Source organism: Nymphalis io, chromosome 27, assembly GCF_905147045.1.
Source record: "Nymphalis io chromosome 27, ilAglIoxx1.1, whole genome shotgun sequence".
Lineage (NCBI taxonomy): Eukaryota > Metazoa > Arthropoda > Insecta > Lepidoptera > Nymphalidae > Nymphalis > Nymphalis io.
The window spans coordinates 5,734,671-5,760,411 of NC_065914.1; the positions used below are offsets into that span (position 1 = coordinate 5,734,671).

Consider the following 25,741-nt stretch of genomic DNA (forward strand, 5'->3'; position numbering starts at 1 on the left):
GATTTCAACCCGTAATCGTTGGTTAAGATTGACATCATCTAGCCACTGAGCCATCTCGGCTTGATTATATAACATCATTTAAGATACATCTATCTGTTTATGCAATTATCGTTTGTATAATGTATATTTATATTTGTATAAAGATACATTCACTTATAGCCAGTTGATATAAATAGCTTACAATTTATATAATATTGTATAAATTAAAACAAGATATTTTTTTTAAATACAGAATTATATTAAAAAGTTATTTTAATTACACATCCAAACAACACACTAATAAGTGGGTCTAGAAATTAGCTCTTTATGGTCTGCGTATGTCAACCTCCACCAAGGTTGTTAATTAAATAATAAATAAATGAAAAGTTAAAACTTTTCATTTATTTATTAAAAAAATATATCTGCTTGTATTTCCAATCAGCCCTAAGGCTTTGAGCAAATCAGTTCTGTGATGCTGTCATGCGGAGTGGCTTCCCTTTGGATTGGCTCTAGGATATGATGATGTTTTAGTCGTCTCACATACTGGTCCATGGTGAGCTGGCGAGCGAGTTCATTAGGGTGATGGATTAACCGGTCTTCGCATTTAGCTGCCAAGCTCCGAATTTCCTCTTTAATTGTTCTCATTTCAAGGTGCTCGTGAACTTCATTGTTGGTTATGTACCATGCCATTTTCAAATGTCCTTATGATCTTGTTCTCTTGGTGTTGGATGGCTGTTTATTAAAAATTAAAGACATGTAATAGTGCACAAGTTTGTACGCAAACATAGGCGCAATCTTTATTCCCTCACTATCATAGCACGATGGGACGGCAAATCCGACACGACCGGAAACAGTTCAGGCGCAGGACCAACGGCTTTACATGCTAGGCACGGGATTATACACTTCCAGCTTCCGGACTAAGACCTGCTACAGAGAATTTTTCCGAAGGAAAATCTCAAAAACTTTTTATCGGATCGACCTGGGGTTTGAACATTAAATGTAGCCACTAGAACAACAAATCATCATCGTTCTAATCATAAATCATTATATATATCCTCATAGTTTTCAATTCAAGTTGAGCCACGTATTACAGATACGGAATAGCAGATGGGAATCCTAAACTATGTTGTACGAGGAAGTTAAATCGGTTGACCCATTGTATTATAATACGCGGGATTCCCACTAATTCATATTAAGCCTAAATGGCCCAGGATATAGACCATATGGGCCATGACCATATGCGAAGTTCGTTTGTATGAACGTATGGGGAAACTATGGGTTGAAGTCGTTTTTGTATGGGTTAAGAAAGCTTGCATTATTATAAAAATTTAAATTTTGTATTATTATAAAAAATGTTATTTTAGTTATTAAATAGTTTTCATTGGGTCCTTTTATAAAAACAAAATTGATAATCGCTGTGATTTTTGTATACCCGCTATAACTTAGAGTTCATTTTTGTTTAATTTATAATAGGTAGGCAAACTCACAAATCGGTCACACGATTTTAAGTGGGCACACATATATACTGCAAGGTACTGTAAGGAATATTATCATCTTAGCTCATTTATCCTTCAAACCGGAACGCAACAAAAATAAGTATTGCTTTTTTCTGGTAGAATATGTGATGGGTGGGTGCCCAAAGCCCTTCTACCAAGTACATAGCATTAAAACATATTTGAAAAATCTTATGAAAATATGTGCAGCGTGTTTTACAATATATGAATAGATCGCATAGTTCAATACTAGATTATTATACGCACTGGGAGATGGCCCAGTGGTTAGATCGTGTGATCTTAACCGATGAACGTGGGTCCGAACCCAGGTAAGCATCACTACATTTTCATGTGATTAATTTGTGTTTATAAATCATCCCGTGCTTGCCGGTAAGGAAACTTGTAGATAAAATATGGACTGCACTTATGCGACGGAGTTATTTAAATACATCTGTGCCAAAGCGAGATAACATCAGCATTGTAGGTCACATATTTGTGGAGACATACACACTTTCAAGATATTAATACAAAAGTATAGAATATAGAATAGGAATCGTCGCATTCACTTCATTAAGCATGACTGTGCCCAGTGGTTTCTTCCACATTTTTGTACAATACATTAAATAAATATGTACTTACCTTAAGTTGTTATAACTTTTGATAAACAGGACTGATTTTGATGAAATATTGTATTTTCGTGTTTTCGAAATTACCCTGGACAAACAGACATACAGCAAAATAAATTTGTTTTATTATTATCTTACAAAATTATTTTAAAGTCACTCGCTATTGATTCTCTTAATGGTTTAAGTGGATTTGATGCTTTAATTAAACATCGTATATCCTGTTTCAGTACAAGGCAGTTGACGAGATTATCTTATAAACAAGTAACTCACGCTTATAATATGATTTTAGCTTCTTCTTTATATAATATATTTGTTTGTTATGTCGTGTAAACAAAAGAATTTCAAGAACGTGAAATTCAAGCTTGTACGTCAATTTTCTAAATTTAAAGCGGAAATTGCGAAGCGCATCTCATGTAATAAGACATTATAAGCGGTGTTTATCTTTATTTATATTTATTTAGGATTACTTGTTACGCTATTCTATATATATATATATATATATATATATATGTACGTATGTATATATATATATATATATATATTTAAGTGTATTATGTCTTATATTCAGTGTATACAACTGTTGGTAAACCTTAATTAATAAATAAAATAAAATTATTGCTATTGCTTATATTTAAAAATAATACAAAGCTACACTTGTGCTATTAATTAATTATTTGCACTTGTGGGATGACGGCTGGTCATCCTTAGCACAGGTCACTCTCATAGTCAAGCTAGGTTGACCAGACTGTGCTCTAAAATGTCTTGTCTAGACTAAGTAAATGTGTAAACTTATGTGAATAAAAAAATATTATATAATAAAATATATACTAAAATCTTCTGTTTACATTGATGTAAATATAGGGAACAAATGGTAAATGAAACAAAGAAAGTTTTTTTTTCAATGTTCACACAATAAAAATTTATTTGATCGCTTTATCAACTTTATTACTTAAACTCAGTAACGAATGTCTAGACATTATAAAAACGTCTCCTCATTTATGATAATAGATTGTTTAACAATAGATGTCAAATCGATTGACATGAAATAATTAATTACTCAAGTAGGTGCAAGGGCACGTTTATTAATCGTTATTTTACATTATGGAATTGAAGTGTAGTAGTGATGATATTAAGAACATTCTATTCTAACGCTTTTCTACTAAATTTTGTGCCTAGCAGTATGAGTATCATGTATAGCAGATTCCAAAGTTCCGGGTTCGATGCCAGTTCGAGCCGATAATAGTGCTTCTGTTTATCTATCATGAAACCTCAGCGGATAACGGAAGTTCGTTTATATACACGAGGCGCATATTTAATCAGACATAATAAAAAAACACAAAACACAATATGTCTGGTTATATGTATTAATATTTATTATGTTTTGTACTTGCAAGCATAATCTCGGATATTCTGATAGCATTGTGGCTTGTTACGTATTATGTATGAAAGATTTTATTGCAAAATAAACGAGAAAATTACTTGTAAAACTTAATTTGTAGCATTCACAAAAGAATCCAGAGACAAACCGTAACTTCGCCGTGAATCTGTCTATCGCCATTACTCCCCTCTCTCACTCGCACACATACTTCTCTTTTATCCGCTGCGTTCAGTTTTAACAATCATAAGCTTTAACGTAAAACAATATTTTAATCCCACATGTATTTATATAATATTTTGTGACTATTTTTTTAGTTTTGCTTTTTAAATTAATTGTTAATACTTTATTTATATACTTTAATACTTGCTAAATAACTTTTTCTTGTTAGGTTCACTCCATGTTTCAATGTAAAAGTGGAAACTTTGTTGGCTTATGTGAGACTTATAATAATATTAATGTCCTCCAGACCGATTTCGGCCACGGCGTCCAATCTCGAAAGAGTTTAGCCAACTACGCAGGAGATATTATAGTGCACAAGTGTGTGCGCAAACACAAATGGACTCTCTATTCCCTTACTCTCATAATCTAATGGGACGGCAATCCGACACAACCGGAAAGAGTTCAGGCGCCGGACCAACGGCTTTACGTGCCTTCCGAGGCACGGGAGTGTACACACTTCCAACTTCCAGACTCCGGGCTGCTACTGAGAATTTTCTGACAGAAAAATCCAATAACTTTTTCTTGGCCCGACCTGGGAATTGAACCCTTGACCTCCGGGTCTACATCCTTATATGCCAGATGGCAGGTGTGAGACTTATTTTGTTATCAAATGTTTATGTGTTATATTATGCTTTATGTTTCCAAAAAAAAATGTGTATAAGTTTGTATTGTAGATAGAGTCACGATATCACAGGTTTAAGCTTTAGTGGTTTTTAATTGCTATTATTATTTAAGTACAAGCCTTGACATTTAAATTGATAAATAAAAAAAGCTAGAAAACAAGAATCTTAACCAAAGATTTTAAACCGAGGCAACACTAGTGAGTTTTCATTTGTGTATACTTTAAAACAGTTATCGAGCGTCACGAAGTTTCATCAAAATCGGTTCAGTGGTTCACCCGTGAAAACGTAAAGTAGACAGAAGTACTTTAACATTTATAATAATAATAGATGTCCAAGCCTAAATAATATTATCAAAAGTTTGTTCAAGCTATTAGTATCAACATTGTCGATATTCTTAAACGTTTTTGCGTGTATTGAATACGAATTATGGTTTTGTTGGAAAAATATACATTTAATTATACTAATACGACAATTTGTAGTCTACACGTTTTGATAAAACAATTGCTTTTGCCATTGAAAAAATATAATTGTCAAAATATTATGATTCTTTATTTTTAAGTGATTATAGCATTACTAGCTGCCTGACCCGACTTTTTGTGGGTAAACAAGGATTATATTTATTTTATTATTATTCTGTTATGATGTAAACCATCTAACGACCCACTCACCGTAACAGCCTGTTAATATCCCACTGCTGGGCTAAAGGCCTCCTCTCCTCTTTTTGAGGAGAAGGTTTGGAGCTTATTTCACCACGCTGCTCACATGTGGCAGAATTTCAGTGAAATTAGATACATGTAGGTCTCCTCACGATGTTTTCCTTCAACGTGAAGCATGAGATGAATTATAATCACAGATTAAGCACATGAAAATTCAGTGGTGCTTGCCCGGGTTTGAACCCACGATTATCGGTTAAGATTCACTGGGCCATCTCGGCTCACTGAAACTTAGGAAAAAAAATCATCAAAATCTGTCCAGCCGTTTAGAATTTTAAGGATATATCTATATATACTTATTATATACCTCAAGGAAAATTATAAATTCGTATAAAGGTATACAGTTTCAATAGTTATCAACTTATCATTTAAAATTTTTTAAACTTTCTTTTAATGGATTTTGAATTTTAAAAGTTTAATCTATTCTTACAAATATTTAAATGTGAATGCTTTTCCGTCTATCCGCCTGTTTAACCATTACACGTATTTGATGAAATTTCGTATTAATCAACTTGTCCTAACAAGCGGACGAAGTCGCGGATGAAAACTAGTTTAATATAAAGAAAGAAATAAAGTAAGAAATTGTTACTTGTACTACTAGGAAGAGGCCTCCTCCCCTTTTGGGGAGAAGGTTATTTTTTATATTTGTTAATTAAGGATTAAGTCAATTATTTAATTTCTGATTAAATTTTGTTTTTTATTCTATCCAATCTATTTGTGTAACCACCATATATACCACCACGCCACTCTTATAGTGGCGTGGTGGTATTGTCTCCAATTTATTTACGAAAATAGCGGACGGCATCAGCCCGCTTTACATTATGTCATAAATAAATGAGGAAAATTACGTTAAACATATGGGTGGCGTGTTCGCTACGTCTCCCAGTAGAAATTGGGAGACTATAGATTCTGTAAGAACAAACTGAAAACTCAACGCAGAAATGTCATAAAATTTCAGAAAGTGACATGCGACATTGACCATAATAGCTATAACGTATCAAGAATACACGGATCAAAATAGTATATCACCATAAGTCGGTTGTCAATATTACACGGAGTGATGACACTTCATACACTACACAACTCACTAGTTCTTGCAGAAAAGCATAACGGCATTCTGTTTTTGATTGTAATATTCTTTGTTTACGTTCATCACCGTTCACACAAAACTCGGTGGTGCATATATATCAGTAACAGCCTGTTAATGTCCCACTGCTGGACTAAGGCCTCCTCTCCCTTTTTTTTGGGGAGAAGGTTTGGAGCTTATTCCACCACGCTGCTCCAATGCGGGTTGGTGGAATACACATGTGGCAGAATTTCGATGAAATTAGACACATGCAGGTTTCCTCACGATGTTTTCCTTCACCGAAAAGCAAGAGATGAATTATAAACAGAAATTAAGCACATGAAAATTCAGAGGTGCTTGCCCGGGTTTGAACCCACGTTCATCGGTTAAGATTCACGCGTTCTTGCCACTGGGCCATCTCGACTTTCAATATATATATTTTTTTTAATTATAAAAATCTTCTCAGATATACGTACTCTATTATTTTGAGTAAAGACAGATAAACAACTTTGACATTGAATTGTCGCGATGTAATTGGTCGATGTTGTCTATGGTATTAGCCGAGATGGCCCTGTGGTAAGAACGCGTGAATCTTAACCGATGATCGTGGGTTCAAACCCAGGCAAGCACCACTGAATTTTCATGTGCTTAATTTGTGATTATAATTCATCTCGTGCTTTACGGTGAAGGAAAACATCGTGAGGAAACCTGCATGTGTCTAATTTCACTGAAATTCTGCCACATGTGAATTCTACCAACCCGCATTGGAGCAGCGTGGTGGAATAAGCTCCAAACTTTCTCCTCAAAAAGAGGAGAGGAGGCCTTTAGCCCAGCAGTGGGACATTCACAGGCTGTTACGGTCTATGGTATTCGTTATGGATTCGTGAAAAAATGGCGTTTTTAATGTCAACGAACTTATTATCGGAGCTTTGGAAGTAAAATTAAAGCGGGATATAAGTAAGTTAGATAATGTTGTATTATACATATATACACGACAAACACACATAAAACGACATACACATGCGCTCACACGCACATATTCACAAGCATACATTATCTTTTTATGTCTATTAGCATAGTACTTATTACTAGATAATATATTGTAAAAGCTTTAGTGTTTCTCCTGTTTTCTATAAAATTAAATAAATAAATAGTTCCTTACTCAAGAGAGGGAGCCAGGAGACCCTTATTACAGGGCAACCTAGTTTGGGCTCCTGTTTCCCACGTATAACTGTATTTATTTATTTATATATATATATTTAAAAAATGTAAACATTATTTATTTATTTATTTATTTATGGTCCACAAAACAGATTATAACTAAAGACACATTTAATATATAAGTAAACATTATAAGCAAGCTAAGTTATAACCCAACAACTATGTGAACACAGATTGTAGACAAAATATTTCACTTATAAAAATCAAATAACATCAGCACTTAAGAATACATTGTACACTTTACAAAAAACGTTTACAATAAATGAAAAGAAAAAATTATACAGAAAAATATGAACAAGTTATGACAATGAAAAATAAAATGAAATTATGAAATGTTGAAATGAGGAACTAAATAATGAATAAAAAAATAGATTTAATCACTATTATTAGTTATTAATTGAAAATATTGAAACCAATTGTTTTCTAAATAGATTTAGGTTATTGTTGAAAATGTCAATATCATCATTCGCGTCTTTTTCGAGAAAAATTTTGTTATATGCGCGACACATACGACCGATAGGATTATGATATGATATGTTGTTATTGTATGCGTCCAGGGTAAATATTCTAGGGTGTCGGTATTTAAAGTTAGTGTTTATGTTGATGGATCTTAAAAGCAAGGGTGAATCAATAACACCGTGTATAATTTTATGCAAATATACTAAGTTATTGCATTCACGACGCATTTCTAGTGTTTGCAATTTAAAATGACTAAGCCTGTCATTGTAGCATTCGAGTTTACGTCCGTACTGATAGCGAAAACTGAGCAATCGTAAAAACCTTTTCTGTACGGCTTCTACCTTTTCACAGTGAGTGGCATAGTTAGGTGACCATATAACCGAGTTATATTCTAAAATACTGCGAACTATGGAACAGTAAAGATGTATAGTAGTTTTAGGCCTTTTAAAACTTTTAGTGCACCTGCTTATGAATCCACACAATCTGTTACTCTTGTTAATTATGTACTCGTAATGATCCCTAAAAGAGAGTTTTTCGTCAAATATTACTCCCAGGTCTTTTGCGGTGGATTTGCGTGAAAGTATGTTTTCGTTTATAGTGTAATCAAAAAGTACTTTTTTCGATCTTTTCAGTGTAAAACTTATTACAAAGCACTTTTCTATATTTAGCGTCATATGATTATTAGTGCACCATCTGGAAAGAGTATCTAAGTCCTTTTGAAGAGATATAGCATCTTGTTTGTGAGATTATTGTTTGTGGGAGAGATAAATTAATTTATTATTATTATTATTATATATTATTTAAGAACTGTGTGTATGTTTGTAGTGTATAATATTATTTTTTATCTTGTCTATTAGATTATACACTATTTATGTTTTGATTATCATTAAGTTAACTGACATAGACCTTACCCACACGCAGCCTTGCGGCGGACTGTCATTATCTCGTGAAAGATATTGGGTGAGACCATAGACAATTTAGTACTTTTAAAGATTTGACACATTCCTAACATTACATGGAATGTATAAATCTATGGTTTGTTTACCTCTACTAAAGTCAACCTTTTTTTTCCTTTTTTTAACGCATCGGAACTGATTTCAACGTAACTTAACCCTCGAATATAAAAACCGTAGTCCATCGCTTACACCGAACACGTGACGAGAATGTTTATTAGATCACGTGTGATTACAGACATACTGCGTAACGTTCATGATTTGAATTTGATATAAGATTAGATACGCACACACAAACACACATTCTAGATGTAGTAGTTGTTCTAGCCTTCGACGCTGCCTGAAATCTTAATGAATCAATTAAGACAGAATGATAAAAACATATGTCTGAATATAAAACAATTACTGAACAGCTACAATTTAAAAAAAAAATATTATATCAATCCAAATGCCAATCGAAGGGTTTGATCATCGTTCAGGCAAAAATCAGCTCTCCATTTGCTCGTCTATCGATTAAGTGAATGTCACAAGCTCGATTCTTGTCTCTTCAAATGATGATCAGATGAATCAGGAGCACCCTGACCGATAATAGTCACGGCAATGTTCTGACGGCATTTGCCACCTGATGGTAAGCGGTGACCAACGCCCTTATACATTGGTTCTGTAAGAAATGTTTACTATTCCTCACATCGCCAATGCGCCACGGACCTTGGGAACTACGACGTTATGTCTATTGTGCCTGTAACTCAAACATTGATAACCACTTGTGATATGCTATTTTGTTGCTTGTATCATTTAAATATTATAATTATTATAGTCAATATCGCATATCACTCCTGACGTTTTACGATCTTGTTCTACGGTGAGTGGTTTTTTATTACAGAACAGCCAAATGTACCGCCCAACCACGAGTAAATTCATTTAGCCTCTAACACAATGACCTCTAACGCGATTGACCTTAAAACATAAAATATCTTAACCGTAGCGAGACCCTGTCCTATATATCATATACACATACGATTATATATATGTGTGTGTATAAATAACTAGCTATTCCGCGCTGTTTTACTCGCTTTAAGAGCGCACCTAAAGTTAGCAAATTATCAAATTTCACCCGCACATACGCCCCTCGATTTTTTACAACGACTGGTAGTATTAATCGTACATATTTTAAAATAATTGTAATGATTATAGTATATTTCTCTTATTATTATTACTATAATATGATAATAAATACATAGAACTGTCAATTTTTTTTTTCTGCGGTCCTCTCGTCTCAACGGCGCCGTAGATTGAGATGAGAATCAAATATATTTTAAAAATATAGGTGACATGCGACTGGAGATGTGATTTTTCGCGTAATGAATGTAGTAAGCACCAAAAGCTTTTTATTGGAATAAAATAAACAGTAACACCCTGTTAATTTCCCACTGCTGGGCTAAGGCCTCCTCTCCCTTTTAAGGAGAAGGTTTGGAGCTTATTCCACCACGCTGCTCCAATGCGGGTTGGTGGAATACACATGTGGCATTATTTCAATGAAATTAGACACATGCTGGTTTCCTCAAGATGTTTTCCTTCACCGTCAAGCACGAGATGAATTATAAGCAGTGGTGCTTGACCGGGTGAACCCACGATCATCGGTTAAGATTCACGCGTTCTAACCATTAGGCCATCTCGGCTAATAAAATTAAAACGAAAATGTTTTAGAATAAATCAACAGTGACAGCCCTAGACTATTTGTAAATATGATTAATTATACAATTTGTCTTTCAATAACCTATAGCATAACGAGTATAGATCACAAACATTTAAAGATTAGAGGACATTTCGTTATCTTTACTACCGAGATAAACTTATATATATGCTTTTGATCCGATACCATTGAAAATATTGTCTAGTTTACATACATTATTTTTTATTACTTTGAAGTGAAATTAGCATTTTTGTTTAATTAAATTTTAAGACTCCATGGGTCGTGACGATGTTATAAAGTTTTATAAACTTCCTTAATGAATGGGCGATCTAACCCAAAAATATATTTCAAATAGAACTTGTAGAAACATATATATATCCTAGAACTCTGTACATGGTTAATATAAACGTTGAGCGTTAGACGAGTAAGCGTAAGATTTCGAGCTTCAGATGACATCAGCGTAAGATTTCGAGCGTCAGATGACATCACCGTAAGATTTGTTATTTACACATCAATTCTCGTGTGTAAAGTACACTCACACCAATTAGTTATTGACGAGCTTTAATGTTATCCATAAAAAAATAAAAAGAAGAGCTGGAGAACAAGTCGAGACTCCAAATTTAAATCCATTTTTCTCAATTTTTTAATTAAAAATTTATAATGGCGTATATTACTACTCGGTAGCGATAGATGGCGTTGATTGAAACTGACACATTCCTGAATCGCGCTGTCTAGTTTCGCTACTGAGTATATATATACGATATTACTTCGAATTTCGCGCACTAGGTGAACACATCGAATACTAATGTTATAAAGGTGAAACTGAGTTTATTAATTTGATACGCTTTCAGTTCTAAGCTACAGAAACGTATATAAAACGACTTAGGATACGTATCTAACCGCCCTTCGCAAGCGGACGAAGCCACGAGCAGTAACTAGTTATTCATCATTTGAAACTTAACCAGGCACACCATAACATTACATTTAACCAAAACTAGTTGTATAATATATTATAATATTGTATAATATATAAATAATTAATTACTCATTACGCGTATTAACTATGACGCGGTTTAGAATTCTGCAAACAGGTAGCTATTTGCTATTCGATTCTGATTAACGCTTAATTGTTAAATTACTAGAATTATTATAATAATTATGAATTCTCGGATTATATATCATATAAAATTTGTTAAGTCATTTAACTTGCTTCGTGGATTTATTGGCTGGCTTATAAAGCTCGTTATCTCCCTGTTCTCCCATGTATTTGCCGTCAGGTCCCTGATACGAATACTCCGAGCATTTATAATATTATAAATGTATTTTTTGGTTTTTCGTATTGACGAAATATATAGTTTTTTTTGGGGTAAAAAAATTTATTAGTATAGTTATAGAATATTTTGTAATTTAAAAACGTTTTTAAATTATTAAATACGTAATATTAATATCATATTTGTCTATAAATTAAACGAGGATTGTGCAATAGGCGTGATTCAATAGTCTGATTAGACCGACCATGACCGTCTTCAAAATTTTTTTCCTTTCGCTTTGATTGATTTTGAAGTCAAAAAAATTTAGGTTGCGTGTAAAGTGCGCATTATAAGGCGTCGTACTAAAATAAAGTAACAGTTAATGTCCCACAGCTTACACAGGCTTAGGTCTTCTTATCAAATTTACATCCGAAACAGTTTTTAAGGAAACACAAATTAAGCACATAAAAGTTAAGTGGTACTTCATTGTCAACCAATTTTGTGCGAGCCTTATGTATTTATATAGTTATTTTATATCCAAGGTAACTTAACATGTGTCCCATTTGCCCGACTGCTGCTGCTCGGGCTTGTACCCACAGTCGGTTAATAATTCACGTCGCTTATCGAATAATATTTCATTATATTTCAGATCCTGTCCAGACGTAAAGAAATTATATCTTTTAACGAGACCAAAGAAGAATAAAGATATTTTAAAACGATTGCAAGAACAGTTTGATGACGCGGTAAGATAATTTATTTAAAAGTCACACGTGTATGTGTATTTAACTAGTAAGTCGCCTGCTTGCCTCGTTGGTCTTGTGGCTTGATGTAAGGCCGCAGACCCGGAGGTCCTGGGTTCAATTCCCAGGTCGGGCCAATAATAAGTTATTGGGCTTTTCTGTCAGAAAATTCTCAGTAGCAGCCCGGAGTCTGGAAGTTGGTCCTGCACCTGAACTCTTTCCGATCGTGTCGGATTGCCGTCCCATCGGATTATAAGAGTTAGGGAATAGAGAGTGCACCTGTGTTTACGCACACAATTGTGCACTATATTATCTTCTGCATAGTTCGCTAATCTCTCTTGAGATTGGCCGCCGTGGCCAACATCTGGAGGACAGTATTCACCCGCGTTTTAAGGAAGAGCCTATGTCCGTCCTTGGGACTTAAACTTGTTTAACACCAAATTTTATCAAAAACAGTTCAGTGGATCAGCTTCCTTTTAGCCTATACCTCTGATCAATGTGAGTATTGGTACAATGTTTCCCACATAAGTTGTTAGTAATAAAACATTGTCATTTTTTCTGCAATACGTTTTTCATGTGCAGTGGTTTATCCTTGAAAGCCTAACAGACAAGACAAAGTAACTTTAAAAAAGAGTTATCTTTGTCTTTATAATATTCGTACTATTTACTTAATACCTGACACTTTTTATCTATCACGCGGGCGAAGCCACGGACGAAAACTAGTATAACATATATTTTTGCTTACAGTTATATGACAAGCTAAGAAAACAGGCGCCTAATTTCATAGAGAAGATTTCGATAATTGAAGGTGACGTGGGTCAGCTCGATCTTGGTATTTGCGAAGAAGACAAACAGAAAATCATAAATGAGGTAAGGTATGCTGTTTCTTCTTAGTTTTCCCACTCATCAGATATTCTTTTACAGCAATACTTAGTACTGTTGAATTCCGGTTTAAATGGTGAGTGAGCCAGTGTAATTACAGGACTCGTACCTGTACCGGATATAGCATCTAAGTTCCCAAGATTGATGGCGCACCGGCATTGTCGTACTCCCGCCTACATATTTCCTAAAAAAACTAATCTTCTATTTACCGTAAATAAGAATTCGTATAACTGTGTCCCTGTTTGAACCATGAGCCATGGTATTTTAATATCATATTCTGTTCATATCCATCGAAAATTTAGTGTAGCAGCAACAAAATCTCAATATCAAATCTGTAAATATGCCACAAAGCACAACCAATTGGAGCAACGTGGTGGAATAAACTCCAAATCCTTTTCTTCGAAATGGGAAGCCTTAGATCAGCAGTGGATTAACAATCGTCGTTTAGTTTTGAATGGGGGCGTGAACGCGAGGGAAAGGGAATCTTGTGTTCCATCATCATTGTCCCTATTGCCTAAATCCTTTAAATATTATTATATTAACAACTGACTGTATATATATATAATTTTTTGAGCATGCTTTGCACACATGTTTAGGAGTGTATGCTTGCTTCAAATTATATAAATTCGTAATTTTAATGTATGTCCTGATTTTATTCTGTATGTGTGCCTAAACAAATCAATCAATCAATCAATCAACAGCCAATCGTTGTCCACTGCTGAACATAGGCCTCTCCCAAGGTGCGCCAAAGCTCCCTGTCCTCCGCCTTCCGCATCCAGTTGGTGCCCGCCACCTTCTTAAGGTCGTCGGTCCACCTGGCTGGAGGGCGCCCTACGCTGCGCTTGCCGATTCGCGGTCTTCACTCTAGGACTCGTCTGCTCCAACGGCCATCGGTCCATATACACATATCACATACGTGACCAGCCCACTGCCACTTCAGCCTGCTAATTTTGCAAGCTATGTCGGTGACTCCGGTTCTTTTCCGGATAATCTCATTTCTGATCTTATCCTTCAAAGATACTCCGAGCATAGCTCGCTCCATAGCACGCTGAGTGACTTTGAATTTGTGGACTAGTCCCGCAGTTAGTGTCCACGTTTCGGCACCGTATGTCATGGCAGGTAAGACGCATTGGTTGAAGACTTTCGTCTTCAAACATTGCGGTATAGACGACTTGAGGACTTGACGAAGGTTGCCAAATGCTGCCCATCCCAAGCGAATTCTTCGATCGGCTTCCTTCTCGAAGTTGTTCCTACCGATTTGTATAATCTGTCCTAGGTAGGTATATTCACTAACAACTTCGAGAGGTTTCCCCTCGACGTATATCGGTCCCGGCACGACATGCCTATTGAACATGACCTTGGTCTTGTCCAAGTTCATGCCGAGACCGACACACCGGGAAGACTCGCCTAGGCTACGCAGCATTTCGGTGAGTTGTTCCAGCGACTCTGCTATGATGACGATATCGTCGGCAAATCGAAGGTGTGAGATGTACTCGCCGTTTACATTGACTCCATACCTAGTCCAATCCAGCGTTTTGAAAACGTCTTCCAACGCGTTGGTGAACAGTTTCGGGGATATTACATCCCCCTGTCTCACCCCTCTGCGCAATTGGATCGCCTTCGTCTTACAGTCCTGGATGTGGACAGTCATTGTAGCGGCGTTGTACAGACATCTCAGTACCTCGATATATCTCCAATCGATATGACATCTCTGCAATGAGTCGAGCACTGCCCAGGTTTCGATGGAGTCGAAGGCTTTCTCGTAGTCCACAAATGCCATACACAGCGGCTGATTGTACTCTTCGGTCTTCTGCACAATCTGCCGAACAGTATGGATGTGGTCCACGGTGCTGTAGCCTGATCGAAAGCCGGCTTGCTCTGGGGGCTGGAACTCGTCAAGTCGTCTGGCGAGACGGTTCGTGACGACTCTTGAGAACAGCTTATACACGTGACTCAGGAGGGAGATTGGTCTGTAGTTTTTCAAGAGGGTTTTATCACCTTTCTTGAAAAACAGTACCACCTCACTCCCGCTCCACGTTTCCGGGGTCTTGCCATGTTGGATGACGGAATTAAAGAGGCTTGCTAGCTCTTTCAGGACCGGAGTCCCGCCTGCCTTAAGCAACTCTGTTGTGATTCCGTCATCTCCCGGAGATTTGTTGTTTTTAAGCTGTTCTAGAGCCGCCCTAATCTCTCCTTGGTCAACGACCGGGAGCTCCTAACTCCTAAACAAATACATATTGTAAATCGTTACTTAATAAACGGATGTTTGGCACAATTCGGTATGAGTCATTCCTAGTGGCAAGTTGATACCAAGGGTGTAACGTCATAGCTACCATTAGTGGTGGTGCATCGATTGTGTGACAGTGAAAAGCACTGCATGATACCAAATCGGGAAATGGTGTTTACATTGATACGCAACTTGCGTCAGTGTTTACTTTAGATTTTATTATTATTGTAGCTAATGTTGCATATTACTTTCTGGCATTTAATGATCCTACCTAGGTCAGACCATCCAACTAGGTAGGTCCAACTTCGAGAAAGAGGTCAATCGTCGAATTCAACTCGGCTGGGCAGCGTTCGGGAAGCTACACGATATCTTCTCATCCCAAATACCGCAGTGTCTCAAGTCGAAAGTCTTCGACCAGTGTGTGTTGCCAGTGATGACTTATGGATCAGAGACGTGGTCGCTCACAATGGGCCTCATAAGAAGGCTCAAGGTCACTCAAAGGGCAATGGAGAGGGCTATGCTCGGAGTTTCTCTGCGAGATCGAATCAGAAATGATGAAATCCGCAGGCGAACCAAAGTAACCGACATAGCCCGAAGAATTGCTAAATTGAAGTGGCAGTGGGCGGGGCACATTGCTCGCAGAACCGACGGCCGCTGGGGCAGAAAGGTTCTCGAGTGGCGACCACGAACCGGAAGACGCAGCGTGGGCAGGCCCCCTACAAGGTGGACCGACGACTTAGAACGAGTCGCGGGAAGCCGTTGGATGCGGGCAGCGCAAGATCGGCCAACGTGGAAATCCTTGGGGGAGGCCTTTGTCCAGCAGTGGACGTCTTTCGGCTGGTGATGATGATGATTTAATGATCGCATTATTCAATGAGTTTTAGAGTATTTTCTTACAGGGTATACCTGCTGCTGCTTTCTATATACAAAATAAATCATGTTAATTTTAATTTAACATTAAATTATTATGAAATAAATTACAGGTCGAATTCATTTTCCACGGCGCAGCGACAGTGCGATTCGATGAAGCACTCAAAACAGCTGTAGAGATCAACGTTCGTGGTACGCGGGAGATATTACTACTAGCACGATCATGCACGAAGCTACGTGCGCATGTGCACATTTCAACCGCTTACAGGTACATGTCAAGGATTATACGCTATATTCACTTCAGCGTTTCACCCTAAAAATTTTGCTTCGGGTCCGATTAGTTAAACAATAGTGCCATCTTCTTTCCAATGTAAAATTATTGATGTATGAAAGAAAGAAATCGATGTAATAAAACACCTAAACAACATTTATAAGTACATCCGATAATGTTCCAATAAGAATTGGCATTATAAGTTTATTTACTTAGTGCAATCCATGCGCAGGAATAGATGATTGTTATTTGATCGATTTTTTAAATTCCGAATGTTTATTAAGAAGACTTAAGGATTATGCGTAAAAAAAAATAGCAGCTTATTATATCATATACGCCTTACGTTTACATGAAATGGTAAAATGCGGCATAAGAGACCGTCAAGCTGTTCACCGTCACGGCATAAAAGTCGTTCGAAGGCGCGACAATAGACATTTTACACATCACTTACCAAATTTCATTCGTATTTATTTATGGTTTGACGAGACATTAATTTTATTTTATATAGGTTTTTTTCTCTGTTTCCTTAATCTATTTCCTTATCTGATTAACAATCACGATTTGAAAACCTTAGTTAATCGACAAAGCTGGCGTAAGAATACTCAGTAAGTAAACTTTTATGTTATCCTTTTAATTAATTTCAGCAACTGTCCTATCAGAGAAATCGATGAGAAATTCTATGATAGTTCATTGACCGGCGAGAAACTGATTGATCTGGTTGAGAATATCGATGAGAAAACTTTAAACACCATCACACCCGGGTGAGTAATTCAAGATATAATTTAATCAATTGCTTTGGATCAAAAAAGTATTGTTCATTATTAAAACCTTTATTTCATCTACTGATATAAAGTTCAAGTAAAGCCACTGCTGCTCTAAGGTAGCCTTAGCCTACCTTTGAGTGTTGGTTTTTCATGCGACACGTGCAGGTTTCCTAACGATCTTTTTCTTCAGCGCCAAACACGAGATGGAGATCAAATACAAATTAAGAACAGTTCCACTTGAATTTTAAGTTTTAAACCTAGATGGATTCGATCAAGTTCCATTCAACCGATTGAAATTGCAAACACATTTTATGCTGATTACAGTTTAATCAAATCATACATCAAGTATACCAAATGTGTTGTTTTAGTTTTGTGTAAAATCAAATTATTTGGGGTCGATATGTTATCGCACTTATGGCCATCATGTATTGTGTATATGATTTGTGTTGAAACGCCGTATTTATCGTTTCAGATTACTGGGTGACTTCCCTAACACATACGCTTATACAAAATCAGCAGCTGAAAACATCGTACAAAAGTACTCGAAGGGACTTCCGGTTGCACTGTTCCGGCCGTCTATTGGTAATATTTGTTTTTAATATGTATATGTTTGTGACAGATTTTGGACATTGCGGCCAATCTCAGAGAAGACTAGCCAAGTGCGAGTGTGAACGCAAACACAGGTGCACTGTCTATTCCCTAACTCTCATAACCCGATGGGACTTAAAACGAATTGCACTTGAAATGATTGCAAATAGAGAATAATATAATGCCATAATTACTCCCTAATTTCAACTTTAACTCAAGGCGTTAGATCAGCTCGATATGCACACCACCGTCTTCACTTTGCGCCAATATCAATATTTTTAAATAAGAAGACATGAACACAGATTATATAGAATAGAATATTCATATTATAAAATAGTAATTAATATATTATTGTAGATTTGTGTCATAACAATTTGTACGATATCTTTCTGTTTGTAAAAAAAATTAAAAGGTTTCTGTTGTAAATTCGCTCGTACAGTAATAATCTATCTTTTAAATAACATCTTTTATCTAAAGATATATTAAATATACATATTCGTTTTTTTTTGTATTTACAGTTATAGCGACAGCCAGAGAACCCGTTTCCGGATGGATAGACAATGTTTACGGACCTACAGGAGTAAGTAGATGCTTATGATAAAAGAGATCTTTTTAAAATGGTTTTTGGTATGAATGTAAGCGTTATCATAGTCACCACAGTACCATACCATAGCACCATAGCCTATAGGCTATATACTTAGTACACTTGTCTGACACTGACACATCATAGACATTATTTCAACAATGTTCTACCCTAATAAAATCAGCTACCCAATCCGTCTTTTCCGGATCCATCAGGGTATCCATGCGTCATATTGACATAACCGCTCCGACGGTTAGCCCACCTTTCACCTCCAATTTCTAGCCCAACTAGTCCCAGTGTCAAGCAAGATCAGCGACAATTAGAAACGATAATGCCATCGTGTAGAAATTGTACAATTATAAGAAATTTGGCAACTCCTTTCTTTGTCGCACTTCCAAAAAATGGAATTCCTTACCAGCTCACGTGTTCCCCTCCTCTTACAACCCGGGTTCCTTCAAACGAGGCGTGAAGAGGCATCTTGCGGGCCGGCAAGGCGAAGGCGGCTAGTGCAGAACGTTTTTCCTGTCTGTACTGGCCGTCGTCGCGTTTGGACTCTACTACCATTTACCATCAGGTGGAGTAGAGTCATTTGCCCTTCCGGCGAATATATAAAAAAAAAAAACGTTAAAATAAATAAACACCGAAAAAAAACAGGCAGTCATAGAAGGGACTGCCGATAGAAGTAAAAACTTGAAACTGTTAAAAATATTTGTCCAATTCCCACATCTATTGGCACTCCAAGTAATGATATTATCCCTTTTTATGATATAGCTTTTTATTCCTCAAATAACACAGTATGTCGCAAACTCACTACAAAATATTAATATAACTTAATTTTAAATAAATAATAGTTAAAATACACTTATATCATTTGTATATACTGTTAGTATTTACATAATTTTTTTAAATTATTATCTTCATCATTAATTTCCACAATGCTTAAATTATTTGTACTTTCAACGATTTCATTATACTAACATTATTATTATTTGTATTATTATAAATTATATATATTATTTGTTGGTCCCGCGAAGCCACGAGTGAATCCCCTACGATAAGCCAGCACAACGCGCAAGAAGTTTTCACTTCAATTATTTGTGTATTTCTATTTAAAACAGAAACCTACTAACCATGTTTTTTCTGTAGTCTGGTTAATATTAAGTAACAGCTATCTCGATTGTCTAGGTTGTCGTGGGTGCCGCAGTGGGCCTGCTCCATGTTTTGAACTGCAGCCCTAAGGCCTTGGCTGATCTGGTCCCGGGAGATTTGGTCGTTAATGGATGCATAGCGACTGCGTGGAAGACTGCCAAGGACTATCCTGTGAACCACGAAGATGCACCAATGGACCAGCTACCTACTGTTTACAATTACGTATCATCAGTAGAACGCCCCTTGACATGGGGTAAGCTATATCATAATCATTTATGTTAAAAGTTTAAAGACAGTTATATAACGTTTTAAAACATTGTGTAGCACGATAAAATTTTATAACAATGTGTAATGTTTTGCTACAACATGTTAAGAACTTTTTTAAACGCTGGAAAAACGCGTTACGCGTTTCCCCACGGGAACGGTGGGGTGGTTATTGGGGCTCGCCGGTGTCCAAGTTAAAAAAAGTTAGACAATCAATGTTATGTAACATTCTCTAACGTTATATAACTGATGTGTAGTAGCACCCTTATAAAAACAAATTAAGTACATAAAAAGTCAGTTTGTGTTTTTAAACACCGTCAACAAGGATTTAAACACACAGGCAAGATTCACTAAGCCATATCGGCTCTTCAAACTGGAATTTAACTAAAAATTCTCCTTAACAGAATTATTCATGAAGCACACAGAAATTTACGGCCTCCAAGTGCCGTCAATGCAAGCGGTGTGGACATATCTGTTCTGGCTGACACCTTCAAAGTTTCTTTATAATTTGTACTGCTTTTTCCTCCACTGGATACCAGCTTATATTGTGGACACTATCGCTATTATGATTGGAAAGAAACCTATGTAAGTATGAGATCAAAATGTACTTTGTCAAGTTTTACTTGAATAAAGTATAATCTTTATATATATGTGTGTCTTTATTCAAGTTCAAAGATCATTTAGTAACACAAACAAAAACATTCCTAAGATCGATTGGTGTGAGACAGAAAGAGATGGTCGGTAAAGTATGCCAAATCTTCTTCATGTAGCTTACATATCTCTCTTCACTCCCAAAGAAAAAGGGCAAATAGTCCTGGATTTATGCCTAAGCCTACAAGGCACCGACATGCAGCGAAAGGACCCCACCTAGCCAAAATAATATAATTTTACTCTAACCCCTACGGGATGGGGTCTCTAGTGTCAAAGTGCTTGGGTTCTTGGACCTCTAAGTCCAAATCTGAGGGTGATTTATGACCTCCTCATATTAATAGCATAAAATGAAATACATTGAAGAAGTTTTCCGTTTTATTTCAGGTTAAGGAAAGCCTACAAGAAGATCGAAAAGTTTTCAGCTGTCATCGGTTATTTCGCTTTACGGGAATGGAAATTTCACAACGAAAACACACAAAATATGTTCAAGGAACTATGCGACGCTGACAAACACATATTCAACTTCGACATGCGGTCTTTGGAATGGGAGGTATATTTCAAATCGTATGTCAGTGGAATAAGACTTTACCTGTTAAAAGATCCTATGGACACCCTTCCCCAAAGTAAAAGGAAACATTTCAAGTTAAAGATCGTTCACTATATTTGTCTTTCTCTTATATGTTTGGCTCTTTTAAGACTGTTTTGGTTTTTCGCTCGACTAATTATCGGTTAAGCAATTGTGTATATAAGTTGTAAATGTATATACTAGTTCATGTTGTAATTATTGTATAATTTTATATAATTTAATTATTATTGACCTTTGAGGGTTTTCGACTGGTTTCGTGGTGGATAAGCATTTGATTTTATAAATTGTACTTTATTAATTTAAGAAGCCATTATAGATTTTATACATGGAATTTATAAAATGAAGACTCTGGTATATAAGGATAAATTACAAACGTTCTACGAAGGACTTCATTTAATATGTGTATAACTTTATTTATGTTCAGTTTGTAATAAAGGGCTCGTTTTCTTGTCATAGAATAATGTTTTTTTTCTATATGTATAAAGAAAATAAAGTATGTAATGTGATGTTTCTTAGATAATAAATTGATTATGCTCAAATTCTCAGACATTATTTTATAAATAAAAAAATATTACTTTGTGTGTGTGTGTTTTTTTATTTACCATCTTCTGTGTACCTTTGACTTAGTCAAGAGTGAATCTTTTAGGCAAGCGCGCTCCACCTTAGGCTGTATCTTCACTTTCTATCAGCTGTGATAACAATCAAGCGCTAGCCTATATATCAAAAACAAAACCATATTTGAAAATAGTATATCACTAGTAAGTATTTTATTCAATTCAATTCAGTTTATTTGATTTAAGCATAATATACATGTTTAGTCACTAAATTTATATATTTTACTATTACATGCAAATATTTATTACATAAAATTATTTTAACTTAATTATAAGACAATTACATTACATTATAATTCTTCATTTAAATAATACATATAAAATTGATAAATAAATGTCAAATATTTATTGCAGGAATTCTTTTACCTCGTAAAAACATTTGTCCACCAAACACACAAAGCACAGTCATGTAGTTTTTTTTAAATCATAAATAAGTTCCTTTATGTCGGAAGGCAATTTATTATAAATTTTCACTACCATACGGTCACAACTCTTTGAGCAGAGAGCTGTTTTATACGGTTGTTTAGATATCCCGTATTAAATGGTACAATATTCTGATTAGTATCAAAGTAATTGTTTTTGAATTTCATTACAAAACATGCTGCTTCGTATTTGTAGATGCATGGCAACGTTAATAATTTGAGATTTTTAAATAAGGGCTTACATGATTACGTTGGATCTTTGTTACGTATTGCATGAATACATTTTCTTTGAATGAGAAATATTCTGTTTATTTCTAAAGCATTGTCCCAAAGCATAAGACCATATCGAATATTGGATGCAATGCAACCATGATATACCGATAAGGCTGTCCTTTGGTCAATAATTCTGAATAAATATTTAAGGCAAGTAAAAATTTATAAATTATATTGCATATATTATTAATATTGGGACTCCAAGTGCAAAAATAATCTACATGCACACCTAAAAAGAATATTGCAGATACCTGTTCTATATTTTTATAAGCACATGCCACAGTATTATATTTATATGTCATTGTTTTTATTTCTTAATATCATATATCTCGTCTTTTTCAAATTAATTGACTTCATTAATAGTTTTATTTATTTCATGGTATTCTCTCTATGCTTGGAGCTCATTCATCACGCTACTCCATTTTTATTTTTTTTATATAGTATAGGTAGGAGGACGAGCATATGGGCCACCTTACGGTAAGTGGTCATTGATGCCCATATACATTGGCATTGTAAGAAATGTTAACCATCGCTTACATCGTCAATGCGCCACCAACCTTGGGAACTAAGATGTTATGTCCCTTGTGCCTGTAATTGCACTGGCTCACTCACCCTTCAAACCGGAACACAATAATTCCAAGTAATGCTGTTTTGCGGTAGAATATCTGATGAGCGGAAGGTACTACCCAGACGAGCTTGCACAAAGCCCTACCACCAGTAATTTCAGGACGATTCAATTTTATCAAGATTTTTAATATCCAGATACATATGAAATGATGATGCAAACAACGCACCAATCTCACCGCATTAAAAAAAATTGAAAAGTAGTTGAACCTCCTTTGCAATTACGATAGCTTGTGTGGTACGAAACAGTTCTTATGCGTTGACGAGATATGTATATAATACCCAGCGATACATATCTATAATACATGATGATGATGACGTCCTGACCGTCCTGACCACTGCGGCCACTGTAATATCAATATGAACTTCAAAATTCAAATATTATTAAAATTTAATGTAAATCGTATTTTCTTTTACTAATGTGGAAAAATCCAGAAAATATTATAAACCTGACTTCTCATTTGAATTTAAATATATTAACGCTAGCAACACCACCTGGGCTTCGTTCACAACGTATAAAAAAAAGAATTGAAGACAAGCAGATAGAATTCTTAGATGGCTGGCTGGATTTCGTTTTTAGAGTGTTTGTGTAGACATTTTTTTTATAGAATAGGAAGGCGGACGAGCATATGGGCCACCTGATGGTAAGTGGCCACCAATGCCCATAGACATTGGCATTGTAAGAAATGTTAACCATCGCTTACATAGCCAATGCGCCACCAACCTTGGGACCTAAGATTTTATGTCCCTCGTGTCTGTAATTACACTGGCTCACTCACTCACTTCAAACACAGCAATACCAAGTACTGCTGTTTTGCGGTAGAATATCTGATGAGTGGGTGGTACCTACCCAGTCGAGCTTTTACAAAGCCCTACCACCAGTAAATATGTACCATATGTATGTATGGGCATAAGTGTTAATACTTCCGCTCATATCTAATAAACATTAACACACACACACAAATTACTATATAGAATTCAATTTAATTTTTTTTTAAATTTACTGGTGGTAGGGCTTTGTGCAAGCTCGTCTGGGTAGGTACCACCCACTCATCAGATATTTTACCGCAAAACAGCAGTACTTGAAACATTAGTTATATTATTAATTTATTGTTGTATTCCGGTTTGAAGGGTGAGTGAGCCAGTGTAATTACAGGCACAAGGGACATAAAATCTTAGTTCCCAAGGTTGGTGGCGCATTGGATATTATGTAAGCTATGGTTGACATTTCTTACAATGCCAATGTCTAAGGGCGTTGGTGACCACTTACCATCAGGTGGCCTATATGCTCGTCCGCCTTCCTATTCTTTAAAAAAAAAATTAATAATATCAAATTTTAACCATAATAAAACTCATTATAACTACACCTCCATATATTAAATTTTTACAAACATAATTTTTTTTAGTAAATAAAACACACGATTATATATTAATTTCAAGCACCATAAATAATCTAATAAATAAGTATTATTTATACAAATACCCAAAAGTATCATTTGCATCATAACTAAGGCGTAGGCCGTAGACAACATACGTTACCAGTGGCTTTTGTGCTATGCATGAACTGATATGTACACTTACCTTCTATTTATTATTATTTTTTATATTTATAATTTTAATTTTCTGTGCAAGTGACTTTGTAAATGGTTTGATTAATATCTAAAACATAACACACGATTTGTTTTCAATTAAAATATTTTATTGGTTTAGTTCAATTCTATGAATGATGTATACATCTCATGCCATTTAAATAATTTATTTATTACTAATTGTAATGATAAGCCGAGATGGTCCAGTGTTAAGAACGCGTGAATCTTAACCGATGATCGAGGGTTCAAACCCGGGTGAGGACCAGTGAATTTTCATGTGCTTAATTTGTGATTATAATTCATCTCGTGCTTGACAGCGAAGGAAAACATCGTGAGGAAACCTGCATGTGTCTAATTTAACTGAAATTCTGCCACATGCGTATTCCACCAGCCCGCATTGGAACAGCGTGGTGGAGTAAGCTCAAAAACTTCTCCTCAAAAAGGGAGAGGTGGCCTTAGCCCAGCAGTGGGACATTCACAGGCTGTTACTGTTAATTATTTTTTAGTAAATAAACAAAGATCAGTACTATTTCGTTCTTTTATTTCTATGCCTGAAAATAGTAAATTAATTTGTATAAATATTGTATTCGAGCAAATTATATTTTTATTTGAAGTCAGCATCACAATCTGCAATTTCAGCATCTATTTATGTCACGTTATTCCAACCACTGCTTGGAGATCGGTTCAGCTGTTAAAGATTAGCATTCACAAACAGACATACAAGTCAGACGTCATTTTTGGTATCGTTGCCCCCAAATAACCGTGTCAGCTAATTAACATCTCAATATTTATTACAGACTAATTTTATAATGTGCATATTTTAATGTATATTTAAATTAATAAACTGAACTGAACATTTGCATCGCCATTATTGGAGCTTTGTTACGCATTTTACAGTGCATTGTTGACAGAACACGGTGAGTGGGTGCGTGTGGGCGGTCTTAGCATTAAATTATTTTAGTTAAGTATTT

General features: G+C 35.6%; 1 protein-coding gene across 2 annotated transcripts in view; it reads left to right on the forward strand.

The window, feature by feature from the left end:
• The window catches only part of LOC126778849 (fatty acyl-CoA reductase wat-like), a 50,633-nt gene extending 28,802 nt beyond the window's left edge, over positions 1-21,831 (forward strand). For both annotated transcript variants that reach the window (XM_050502560.1, XM_050502559.1), the window contains exons 3-11: positions 12,323-12,416; positions 13,161-13,283; positions 16,506-16,660; positions 17,308-17,424; positions 17,900-18,009; positions 18,534-18,595; positions 19,784-20,000; positions 20,416-20,596; positions 21,047-21,831. In XM_050502560.1, coding sequence (XP_050358517.1) covers positions 12,323-12,416; positions 13,161-13,283; positions 16,506-16,660; positions 17,308-17,424; positions 17,900-18,009; positions 18,534-18,595; positions 19,784-20,000; positions 20,416-20,596; positions 21,047-21,395 — 1,408 coding nt within the window. In that variant the 3' untranslated portion in view covers positions 21,396-21,831. The remainder of the gene's footprint in view (positions 1-12,322; positions 12,417-13,160; positions 13,284-16,505; positions 16,661-17,307; positions 17,425-17,899; positions 18,010-18,533; positions 18,596-19,783; positions 20,001-20,415; positions 20,597-21,046) is intronic.
• Positions 21,832-25,741: the final 3,910 nt, after the last annotated feature.